General features: G+C 35.6%; 1 protein-coding gene and 1 pseudogene across 2 annotated transcripts; one reads left to right on the forward strand and one right to left on the reverse strand.

Moving 5' to 3' along the window:
* The first annotated feature begins 1,390 nt into the window (after positions 1–1,390).
* On the forward strand, positions 1,391–7,018 carry LOC115920167 (annotated as a pseudogene). The gene is made up of 4 exons (XR_004062218.1): positions 1,391–1,528; positions 3,367–3,681; positions 4,140–4,205; positions 4,794–7,018. The product of XR_004062218.1 is annotated as a cilia- and flagella-associated protein 20-like (transcript).
* A 1,688-nt stretch (positions 7,019–8,706) lies between these two features.
* On the reverse strand, positions 8,707–11,977 carry LOC592567 (cilia- and flagella-associated protein 20). The gene is made up of 5 exons (XM_792082.4): positions 11,792–11,977; positions 10,988–11,067; positions 10,297–10,531; positions 9,794–9,859; positions 8,707–9,455 (listed from the first exon to the last, which is right to left on the reverse strand). The coding sequence occupies exons 1-5, from the start codon at positions 11,873–11,875 to the stop codon at positions 9,333–9,335; spliced, it is 588 nt and encodes a 195-aa protein (XP_797175.1). The 5' UTR covers positions 11,876–11,977; the 3' UTR covers positions 8,707–9,332.
* Positions 11,978–12,432: the final 455 nt, after the last annotated feature.

Below are 12,432 nucleotides of genomic sequence, written 5' to 3' on the forward strand. Positions count from 1 at the left end.
CCCCCCCCCCCCCCCCCCCCCCCCCCCCCCCCCTGTGTACGCGCCTGCATCAGTATCGTTGGGTCACTTCGGTGCTAATCAAAATTGAACAGGCAGGATGCCAGTTCGGTTTCCATGGCAACCAGATGATGTAAAATGTATGTGGATGTTAACAGCTATATCCGGATGTCATACTTTTCATCATTGGACAACTTTAACATTGTCTTTACTATATATGAATATGTTTATCATCTTTATGCAATCGCAATTTATACACGTAATTGTAACTCAAGATATATATGAAAATGTATTTGTTCTGATATTATAACACAGAATGGACTTGTGACTATATCTTTTGAAGCAGGGTCCTCAGTTTTTGGTTCTTATTGACAACACTCTGTTAGATATAGATCGAAGACAGAATATATATTTTCAAATGATCTACCATCTTCATGGAAGAGCTTTGTGTTTGACTATGTGCTGACGTTCCCCGCGGCAACTGTATCGCTAAACTAAACTTGGCTAAAGTTATTTTGAGCGTAGTCATGAATGGAAGAAAAAGAGTGGTCTATTCTTTAGAAATTATCAAAGCCGATAAGCCGAGCATATAAGCTAAAGCCCCCCGATCCAAACAATAATCGCCGCAATCAGATTGCTTCTACTAGCTCTCCCATTGACTGATGACTCTTTCAAGCCCTCATCCCAGCGATTTTACACAAATTAGTCATGTAGTGTTTCCTCGTAGACAGTCAACACCGAAGGAAGCACACACAAACACCGTACATAGCTAGTCTGAGTTTGTAAACACTTGTAGCTTGGTTGACGTGAAAGGAAAACATGGGCTTCATATTAAATGTTTTGCTTGATGAATGGAAATAGCACATACATACTTCAACAAGAGAATTTGATATTCAAAATAGAAAAAAGCCTACTACATTGTTTTAGACATAATTATTTTGATTTTATTATCAATATAGACAAGTTATATCTTCATAATTAGTTCTACATAGACACCCTTATCTAAATAATAATTTGCAAGTTTATCCTGGGTTATGTAATTAATTTAGCTGGCAAAAAAACACATCATGTTCCTTCTTCTTTTTAATCAAACGCTGCTCTACTCTACATATTAAACAGAGAGAAGTACGTGCACTGGAAAGCGGGAAATCGTAAACCATATATATTTAACGTCTGATTGGTAACGTCTAACATCTACGTCTCGCAAGACACCGAAGTGCTTTGTGCGAGAAAACCTTTGCGCATCGATGATCGTGTACTACCAGTCCATTCATAGCAGGTGCAACGAAGTCTCCATGGTGATGGAACTATGGGCAGCGCCCTCGCGCCGTAACGACAACACAAGCTCCGCCAGTTCGCTAGATTCGCCATTAGCAATCAACGAGGTCACAGAGACCTGACGTGCGAAAACTCCTCTCTGCAACAAAGAGCTTAGAAATTAACCGAAAATGTTCAAAAATACGTTTCAAAGTGGGTTCCTGTCGATTCTCTACAGCATCGGCAGCAAACCTCTCCAGATTGGGATAAGAAGGTGAGTTTTGTGGAATTTTAAGACGAATTTTGTGATGGCAGGGACTCCGGCATGCGCGCCTTTCTGGTTAACGTGTACACCCTCCGCTGGCAGTGGTAGTGGTATGCAATCCTATGCATGCACGGAGAGGGGTGTTGCTTAGCAGCACTGGAGCGGTCATGTGCCAAACAGTGCACTGTTGGTCCCGGTGCCTGTTATTGATGTTGTGCGCTCTTGTGATAGTTGCTCTGTTTGTGTTTATGTTTATGTATCATCATATCAATAAGATATATATATATATATATATATTTCCTCTCTTAAACTAAATTTGATATATTTTCATGTTATTTCTATATATCGTCGCCGTTTTCACGAACCGGCACAAGCCACCGAAATCCCTTCAAAATGTAGTTTTTATTTTTTGCATTTTTAGCATAAGTTATCAACAATCTTTCATCTCACCAAATTTCAGCATCCAAAACGCTTTAGTTTTTGAGATATCCATGGTTACACAAATGACAAAAACAACACACGAGCCAAAAAGCACGATTCATATTTTCACGAACCGGCACGCGCCGTATAAGTCAATGGGCTGTGCCGGTTCGTGAAAATATCTTTGCGCTTACAAGACCTAGACGACGCGACACAGGCGGTTGTGCCGGTTCGTGAAAATAAAATACGCGCTAAGACAGCGCGAGCGCTTTTGTCTTGCGCGTAAAGTTACATAGGAAAAACGACACAGTGGCTTGTGCCGGTTCGTGAAAATTTTTTTGCTACGTAAACAGCAAAATAATATTTTCACGAACCGGCACGAGAGTCCAAAGCTTCGTAATATTAATAGTAATTGTCATTATGCTTAACAAATGGAATGTATAGAAAATACAGAATATTTTCCTTTCATTGATATGTATTTGTGATATAAAATTTGACATAAGGCATGTTTCTGGCGAATTCAAAACGGGCTAAACGTAAAACGCGTTTTTCTCAGAATGTACTTATTTCGTTGCGCGTTGGGCTGTGCCGGTTCGTGAAAACGGCGACGATATGTGGATCGTCAGGACTGTAAAGTTCTTGTCTGTATTTGACTCGATTTGCTCATCAATTAACCGAAACTAAACATGAACAGAATTCTTTATTTTTCTTCTGAAACGGTATTTAATTGGTATGTCCCTTGACAATTACATTTAAACCACATTTTCTGCATTTTAGAAGTTAATTTTGAGGAGATATGAAGCTTAGGAATCATGATTTTTTTAATGATAAATGGCTAAGAATGTAAACCCACTTTGAATCGATTGTTGGCTGTATTTTTTATCTACATTTCATGATATATAAGATATTAATATTCAATAAATCTGTGAATAATATAATGCGATATATGATTTACTCTATACGCTTACCATTACTATATTTTGTATTATCCTTTAAGAGCATGAGAACTTCAAAGTTGACCCATTAACATTTGTTTGATATAATAGTATACAAATTACAATACAGGCTTGATACATATTCACAGAGAGGGATATACTTTTTTATTCTGATATATAGTTATGTCTTTTTTCCCCTTCTCACATGATGATTTTGATTATTATGTACCGGTAGCTTATACTATGATTTTGCATAATCAGATTCTTTTTCTTCTTAAATATGACTCTTCCTCACTGCAATAGATTGATTTTTTATATATATTTTTTTTTTTTTGGGGGGGGGGGGGGGGGTAAATTCATTTTCTTAATTATTCTATGCTAAATAAGAAAAAAACTTAGCTATGAATTAAGTGAATCAATATGTATCAAAAGTAATGGTTTTGATTTTTGATAACTTGTCATTAAATGAATCCATTTTCCTTATTTTCACAGGTCAGAAATGGACACATTAAAAGAATAACAGACAACGACATCCAATCTCTAGTTCTTGAAATTGTGGGTACAAATGTCAGCACAACGTTCATCACATGTCCTGGCGATGCAAACAAGACGCTCGGCATCAAGCTCCCATTTTTAGTCATGATCATCAAGAATCTAAAGAAGTACTTCACATTCGAGGTCCAGGTCCTCGACGACAAGAACATCAGGAGACGGTTCAGGGCGAGCAACTACCAGAGCACGACGCGAGTCAAACCTTTCATCTGTACCATGCCCATGAGGCTAGATGACGGCTGGAATCAAATTCAGGTATGTAGTTGTTTTATCATAGTTATATTGTAAATTATGCCTTTAGCATCATTTGGGATGGTCATATATATTTTAAATGTACCAATCCTAATTAATACTGCCCTTATCAGATGAATTAATAATCTACTTCAAATTTTTTTGAACTTCAGATTTGTAAACCTGAGGTTTGAAAATAAATATATGATTTTGAAAATTTCTTATTGTACTGATAATACATAAGCTGCAACAAGTTACTTTGAAGATAAAACTTGTTGATATTAAGTAATTTGTTACATATTTAGATGACTAGAGGATGGTGGTACATAACTACATGTAGATAGTGATAAATATATTTCTTATTTGTTCCATTACCAAAGGGGCTTCATGAAGCATCATATATTCAGATGCTTTCAGCTTTAAGCATTTTTCTTTGTCAACAATATATTTATTATTTCTGTTTTTTTTCTTTGACCACACAGTTCAATCTCTCAGATTTCACAAGGAGAGCGTACGGAACAAACTACATCGAGACATTGCGAGTTCAGGTATGTTTTGCCAATATTTTTAATTTTATGAATGTTTTTCATCTTCTCAAGTAGTGTTATGGTTCCCTGTATTCAATTGAAAGATGGAGATGACCTATTTATTCTTGAAGACTGCTGATTGGACTCTTTTATGCACCTTCTTTAAAGTGGAATTGGACCTATGCGACAGAAATGGCAGCTTGCCACCATTTGATAGTTGATAGTACCCAGTGCCCTCTTTAGTGTTAAACACCCTTGGTGCTAATGTCAAGCACATGGGATTGCAGGGGGGGGGGGGGGGGGGAGCAAGGGAAAATTCTTCACATCTTCAATGCATAATCTCAATTCTCAATCTGCAAAAAATCTTTGGTCCTCCAAAACCTCCATGGGATGCCCAAAAGCCATGCATATGTTGAGTTTACAGAATTTATTTGGTCCTCTTAAAGCCTGTCTGTACTAGTTTGGCCATGGGGAATTAGACCACCCTGCAAGGTCACTAATTGATGCTCCCTTTATAAGCCTACAGTGATTGGAAATTTGTAAGTCAACAAGTTAAATTGGATTTTAAATAGTATTAATATTTATGGTTTTTTTATTTTCATTTTACAGATCCATGCTAACTGCCGAATCCGACGAGTTTACTTCTCCGACAGACTGTACTCTGAAGATGAACTTCCCGCAGAATTCAAACTCTACTTGCCTGTTCAGCAGAAAGGTAACCCAGGAGTTAAACCCAACGGGACATGTAAATGTGAAAACAAAGACACTATGAAAACATGACAGCAATCTGGAAGGACATGTCTTTATTGCTGAGAAAGACTCACTTGACTTTTCAATCATGCGATGAAGTAGAACATTGGCGGTACGACTTCTGCGATTCCTGTATCGTCACAAGCAAATGGGATCTGGCATCCCTTCTGCCGTCGGCGCCAAGAGGATGTATTTTCAAAGTACCATGCCATCTTGCTTCAGTATTAGTGAGGCATGTCTTAACTCAAATGATATTTATAATTAAGAAATGTTGTCTATTTTGTCAGGAATGGGGGTAAGCTACAGCCTAGGAAATAGAAAAGTTGTGAAATGGTCTCTTTTACCTGGAAATGGGAAGTAAGCTGATGAACTATACCTGCTTATGGGGAAGAAAGAAGTTGGAATCTAAGTCAGCATTCATATTCATATGGCTCCTTTCTGCAGATACAGTGAGGACAGAAATAGAGTTGTGATAGAAATGGTTCATGCTTCTTGTTTACATCATGTTTTACCTTTTTTATGAGTGACATATGATTCACATACTCCTTCCTTTTTCCTCTTCAATTTAAGACTTCAATTTACCTAATTTCTTAATACATGCATGTTTATATTAAAAACATAAATTGAATTGGAAGAGGGGGAGAAAAAAGGCAACCATGATGACATGGTCATCGACCAGCGATTGATTTGAAATTCTTTCAATGGGTTATGTACAAGCAATGAACAAAGAATGTTGGTTACTTACAAGAGGCCTTGCTAAAGCTCACTCTTCTCTTTTACATGTCTTTGTTTTGTAATTATATATATTGTTCAAAGTATGCGTGGTACATTGTATCTGTGTCTGTGATATTCTGTGCAGTGTAGCACATTGTGCATCCAGGGTCAAAGGTCATTCATTCAGGCTTTTACTATTCACTCATTTGCATGCCTTGTCGAAACTATACTTTGGTAGGTACTCGCTTCATCTACTCACTATTCCTGTAGATAGTTGCTATGTCATATTAGTAGTCAACAGCACACTATTGGCTGCATGGTAACAGCTCATGAAATTGCATAGTTACCGATATGACTATGTCCATATCACTAAAAATTAGATTCAATAACTTCAATGAGGGAATTCTAACCCAATGCCTACATAAATTAGGTTGCTCCCATTTATAATTCCAATTTCTCTGTACAACTCTAGGAAAATACTGAATTTTATGAAAATTTAAAAGGTCACTTGCAAATGGTCTGCATGCTTGAGTTATAAATGCTAGTTTTGTGTATTAAAGATCCAGATATTAAGATAAAGGGGAACTGGATTATTGTCTCTCCTTCTTGGGAACTAGATATGGAATAGTTAAACCATTAGAAAAGATTCTTTCACTGCCATTGTGCTTCTTAAAGAGAAAGAAAGTGGGGGAGACAAAGTAAAGCTTTACAATTTATGACAATGCTAGACTGGAAATTAATTTATCCAAACTCTGTATGTAATCTTGATTAAACTTAATGTGTACATATCAATCTTGGAACAACATTTATAATGCTGTATATAGATATATGTTATGTAACTCTGTTACAGTACTCTAAAAGGTTTATTGCCTGGTATCCTTTCTCATGCTTTCTCCAATCAGGCCATGTTTTTGGCATGATCCCAAGTATTTTTCTTTTCTTTTCTTGAAACTGCTACTATACAGACCTAAAATCCAAACGTTAAACAATTCATAAAGCATGTTTACCTTATAAATGTACATGTTTTTGTATTTATGAACAATGTTTCTTAATGAGATGGTGCCCTATGACATCTAGAGTATCATTTATTTTTGTTTTATTATTAGGTTTTACCAACCTTATTTGCCTTAGGTTTTTGAAGATGTTGTATTCAAAATGCACCATCAAAAGTATTGTGCATATTATGAAAATTATTTATGTTTTACTCTTAGAATTATGTAAGTTATTAGACTTCTCAGATGAAGTGCATGATAACTTATTGGAAATCACTTAGAATCGTCAAATTATGTTCACGTAATCTGTTTACAATCGAAGTCTACTTTGTCTTTTTTATATAGTTCAAGACAAAAATACACTTTATAAAAATGAAATTACTTGTCTCATGTTGTTGTATTTGCTTATGGTCTAGTGTTTGTTGTAGTTGTATTTGCTTATGGTCTAGTGTTAATATTGATTCATGTGCTGAATGTGGGTATTCAAGATGAATGGATGAAAGTGATGGTGATGAGAATAATGATGATGAAGGTGATGATGATAATGACCAAGATGATGAATGAGGATGGTGATGATGATAATGATCAGGTGAAGTTGATGATGATCTGATTATAATCTAATATCATTTGGAGCATAACAAACTGCATTTTATTGTTTTTAGAGACATTATTATCAGAATGTATGTATGGATGTGTTTGTGTGAGTTTCAATTTTTCAATCTTTTGAAGGATTAGCCAAATTTTCACCAACATAATTCCCTTTGGTGGACAGCTTACCAGTCATTAAAGCCAAGTAAATCAAGTATTCTTAAGGAGTGCTAGGTTTTTTTCTATATTTTTAAATTACTCTATGTCCAGTCGCTTCCAATCAATATTACTCTGTCTTGTGTTATTATCTCCCCCCCCCCCTCTCTCTCTCTCTCTCTCAATTGTATTTCCACTCATTCTGACTCTATCCTCAGTCTGTCTATCTGTTTTATATTCTGTCTCTTCCCCTCTCTTCAACATTATTTTCATTTTTGGCTTTCACTCTCCTGGAGTTTTCTATCTGACCTCCCATTGAATATCTTCCCTATTTTCTCTCTCTTTCTCAGTTTCATATGTTGTATTCATCTTTGTACCATGCATCTTTTTCATACAATTTTCATCTTGTATTGAACTCCTCCTTTTGACTTTCATGTTTTACTCACTCTTTATATCTGACTCCCCCCCCCCCCCTTCTCTCTTTCTCTCTCCTTTCCTTCCCCTTATTTGTTTGTCTCTATTCCATATCATCAATTCTTTTCTTTGTTTCTCTCCCCTCTCACTCTCTACTCCAATACAACGTGGAAAATAATCTTAATGGATTGATGAAAAAAGGAATATGTTTCTTTTGATTTCAATGAATCAAAAATAAATATATTTGAACAGGAATTGTAACATCATAACAAGAGAGGCAACTTTGAGTCAACCAGCATTCAAAATTAATTTAAACAAATAAATTCAATATTAACATGGATATATTACTGACTCATAACATGTCAATTCTGTACATAACATTTGAATAAGAATAATATTTACAGTGTTTGAATATATGTACAAGTAAAACATAATAGAATCTATTTAACATTGAATTTCAGTTTTAAAAAAGAAAGAACAATAATAGATTCATCATAAATTTGCAATGAAAACAATTCCCCAATCGATTGCATTTGACACACACTGTCTCACACACAATTAAATTTGAATCATTGCTCATTACTACGAAGAAATGCCTAACTGCAATTTGGCGATGCAGCAGAAATCAATATACCAGAAACATTCTTAGGCGTTAAAAAAAAAAAGATGTTGTATTGCCCTCTTTTTTTCTTCTTTTTTTTAACCATTTTTTTAGAGAGAAAAAATCTTCAATGAATATAACAAAAAAATCTGTATTAAAGCATTAAAAACTGAGAAATATCAGCCCAAAGAGGGAGAATAAAATTATTATTATTTTTGTTTTTTTTAAAGATTTCCGACCGACCGACCAACCGATGTTTTGGCACCTAAAGGGCAATACAACATCTTTTCTTTTTAGGCCTCATCAAAAAAATTTCCAACATCTAAATAGCTTAACAGTAACAAAAACGATACACAACTTAATATTTGGTAATACTATGAGGTCAAATCATTAGTTTTTCAATCTGCTATTTATTTGAGATATCCTTAAGATATTTTCTGTAAAAATATTGAAACTTGATTCCAATGCCATGTAAAACATTCTGTTCCTCTGTTTTATTTCAGCCAGTATCTAATGTGTTTTTCTCCTAAGGGTCCTAGGCTTCACCCACTTAACTTGGTTAAATATTTTATGAAGCACAGGCTGTTCTCTTAAATAGGAGTCTCTGACACATTACATAAACATCCAAACCTTAGCCGTATAAATCGAGGGACTTTTTTATCTTCATCCTTTTGCCAAGGGACTCCAATATCTAAAAACAATGCTGAGTCAAATTGCACAGAACCATCTTTCTATCATTTCTATGGTTCCTTTTCATATAACAATTCAAGAACATTTTCTAAAACAAATTTCTCCTTTAAAATAGAAGAAGGTGCACCATGAGTTTGCGTGAAGCAAAAAATGTCTTCCAGCGACATTGTAAAGTTCTTCCACATCGTCCAAAACAGATTTGGTTTTAGTATTGCAAGTCTTTTGTATTTTCCAGGTTATCCCTTAGTTCTTGGTAGCCATACCCTTTTGAATGGGCAAGTAGAGTTTGAATTCTGCAGGTAGTTCGTCTTCGGAGTACAGTCTGTCGGAGAAGTAGACTCTTCGGATTCGGCAGTTTGCATGAATCTGGGAACAAAAAATTAAATAATAATAATAAAATAAATGAACCAGATGATTAGTGAAACCCTTTACTACCTTGCTAAATTTGAGAGACATCAATACATATCAAATTCATTAAACTAAATAAAGGAATTTAAAAGGGTAGATACACATGAATGACAAGTGTCCATTTCTATATCACTATCCAAGTTCAGCATTAGAGCTGTATGGTGCTATGTGCTACTTTATGCATAAAATACGATTTAAAAAAAAAAAAAAAAAAAATATCTTTTCTTTTTTTTTCCTCCCTATTAAACAAAAGCATAAAAAGATGGAGAAAAAAATGAAAAGTTGAAAATACTTACATTTACTCTAATGGTCTCAATGTAGTTGGTGCCGTATGCCCTCCTTGTGAAATCTGAGAGGTTGAACTGTTTGGAACAAAATGAAAAGAAATCATAAAATTAAATGTATAAAAGTTATGCTATGCGTGTTAGGATTGAAAATGGGCAATGGGTTGAATGTAAAAGTCAAAGATCAGTTTAGAGAATGATGGGGGGGGGGGGGGGGGGTCAACAACAAAGACTGTGTGACACTTATTTAAAGTTTTTCAAATGATCTGTTTCAGCAAAGAGTATAACATTGGCAATTGAGGATCATTCCTACTGATCTGTGAGTATGCATAAGCCATTGGAGCAAAAGAATTCCTACACCCCCACCCTCTGCTTTTCTTTGTGAACAGTGCAATTCACAGACACATTTACAGGTTTTATTCAACCGGAGGCGGTTTACCTCTCTCAGTGAGGAAGGAGCCCTAAAAATTCAGATCTTTCATAAATTTACAGTTTAAAAAAAAAGAAGTAACTACCTGAATTTGATTCCAGCCATCGTCTAGCCTCATGGGCATGGTACAGATGAAAGGTTTGACTCGCGTTGTGCTCTGGTAGTTGCTTGCTCTGAACCGTCTCCTCACATTCTTGTCGTCGAGGACCTGGACCTCGAATGTGAAGTACTTCTTTAGATTCTTGATGATCATGACTAAAAATGGGAGCTTGATGCCGAGTGTCTTCCTTGCATCAGCCGGACATTCAATCAATGTTGTGCTGTGGGTGAATAAGGAGGCAGGTCAAATTAGATAGGGTTATAAATTTGAAGATCTAAGTCAAAGTCCTTAAAATTTAATGACAAAGCACATTAGGACCTCTGCAGTTTATATATACTACATGTGTGTAACTCATTTTGTAAGTATTTGTTATTTACAAGGTCGTGGACCACAATTAGCTTCAGCAGCAAGAAAACAAAAGAGTTTTAAAAGTAAAGTACATTAAGCAAAATAGAATAGATGTTAGACCCTACCAGTAGAAGTCTAGTTTGAGTCAAACTCAATACATTCAACAACAAAAAATAAAAATATCCTCTATAAAGTACACAGTTTCACACTGAATTTCTTTGACAGCCAACTTTTGAGAATATTATAACTAAAGAATGCAAAAGTCTATTCACATTAAAAAGTTGAGCCCTGCTTCGAGAATATAATTGGAAAAAGTGACTGGACTTACCTGACATTTGTTCCAACAATTTCTAGTACTAGTGATTGGATGTCGTTGTCTGTGATTCTTTTGATATGGCCATTCCTCACCTAAAATAACAAAGTGAAAAGGAAATCATAAGAAATTAATTCACTTAATGTTGAATTATATCTAGTCTAGATCATTATAACAACATCAAAATAATTGACAAGTCTATGTATTAACACAACATAGTCTAGTAACTACCGGTAACAGCCAAGTTGGTAGCATGGGTAATACATTGAGAATCATGTTTAAAATAATGACTTTGTTGAGGCAGACTCTATCTGTCAATTGAAATTGATAGCTATTGTCAGTATTGACATGCCATTCATTCATCTGGCTATCCACTCAACTGTCCCCCACTATTCCTGACCTCACTCCTTACTTAGTGTCATACTCATCATTCATACTAACTGATCGTTTTCAGTCTCATCATTGATGAAGAACTCGCAATGCCAGGCGGAAATAATCTTTTCAGATTGGACAAATGAAGCACAGAACTGTCAAAAATTATGATCTAAAAAGTAACATGCAAGTGAAAATAGTATTATAATTATCCCCTTAAAACTTTGATATGAATATCCAACAATGTTGATGAATGAAAAAGGCTTGCATCTGTTGCTAGCTGCATCTGTATGTTATCCTCGGCCTTGTAAACATGTTGTGAGTGCTTCTATCAAAAGCTGCCCCGCTACTCCAGGCGTTGTTATGGACAGAAAATACGCTGAGCAAAATCATCAGCTGCTGAATCAAAACACATGTCAAATTTTACTTTACGATATTCAAACTTACCTTCTTATCCCATATCTGCAAAGGTTTACTGCCTATGCTGTATAATATTGACAAAAATCCACTCTGGAATGTGTTTTTGAACATTTTGGCGAGTTGAAGTAGTGAATGAGTTTGAAAATATGGAGAGTGCCGCGACGTTGACTTGCTCGGTGGCGTTCTTGTTGCTAACTGACATCCAGATTTGTGTAATTTGCGGTACACACAAACATTACACGTGTGTTTCGCACTAGTGACTTATTACAATAGCCCGGTGGTCGCTTAGTTACGTAGTGACTGGCAACGCGATCTCTCAACTGAGCTAGCTCTGTCTATGTTCAATACATTTCTTCAGCTATTCGCTCGAGTGAACATTACTCATCTGATCTTGGAGTTCATTTGCCTGCACCGGCCTTTGTTCTTGTAACTATGAGGAAGATGAAAATGAGGAAAGGATACCATTATGTCGCCGAGGAAAATTATCAAACGCATAGCTATCATGAAAACGATCTTTGTCTTCTTCCACCAGACATCACTGTCTAAATTTTCATTCACAGCCCTCCACAGAGTGGCTGATCAATGGTGCAGTTGGCCGAAAGTTTCTTTTTGACGAGCAAATTAATTATTACAATAATAATCATAATAATAACAATAATAAAAATAAT

The sequence above is a fragment of the Strongylocentrotus purpuratus genome, unplaced genomic scaffold (genome assembly GCF_000002235.5).
Source record: "Strongylocentrotus purpuratus isolate Spur 01 unplaced genomic scaffold, Spur_5.0 spur5_scaffold_8, whole genome shotgun sequence".
Taxonomy (NCBI): Eukaryota; Metazoa; Echinodermata; class Echinoidea; order Camarodonta; family Strongylocentrotidae; genus Strongylocentrotus; species Strongylocentrotus purpuratus.

Bases quoted from the DNA above. Each gene is read 5' to 3' on its own strand.
- LOC592567 (XM_792082.4), bottom strand. From the start codon at position 11,875: ATGTTCAAAAACACATTCCAGAGTGGATTTTTGTCAATATTATACAGC. The intron at 10,532-10,987 runs GTAAGTCCAGTC...ATTCACCCACAG, and splicing joins ATTGTTGGAACAAATGTCAG to CACAACATTGATTGAATGTC. The intron at 9,456-9,793 runs GTAAGTATTTTC...TTTTGTTCCCAG, and splicing joins TTGAGACCATTAGAGTAAAT to ATTCATGCAAACTGCCGAAT.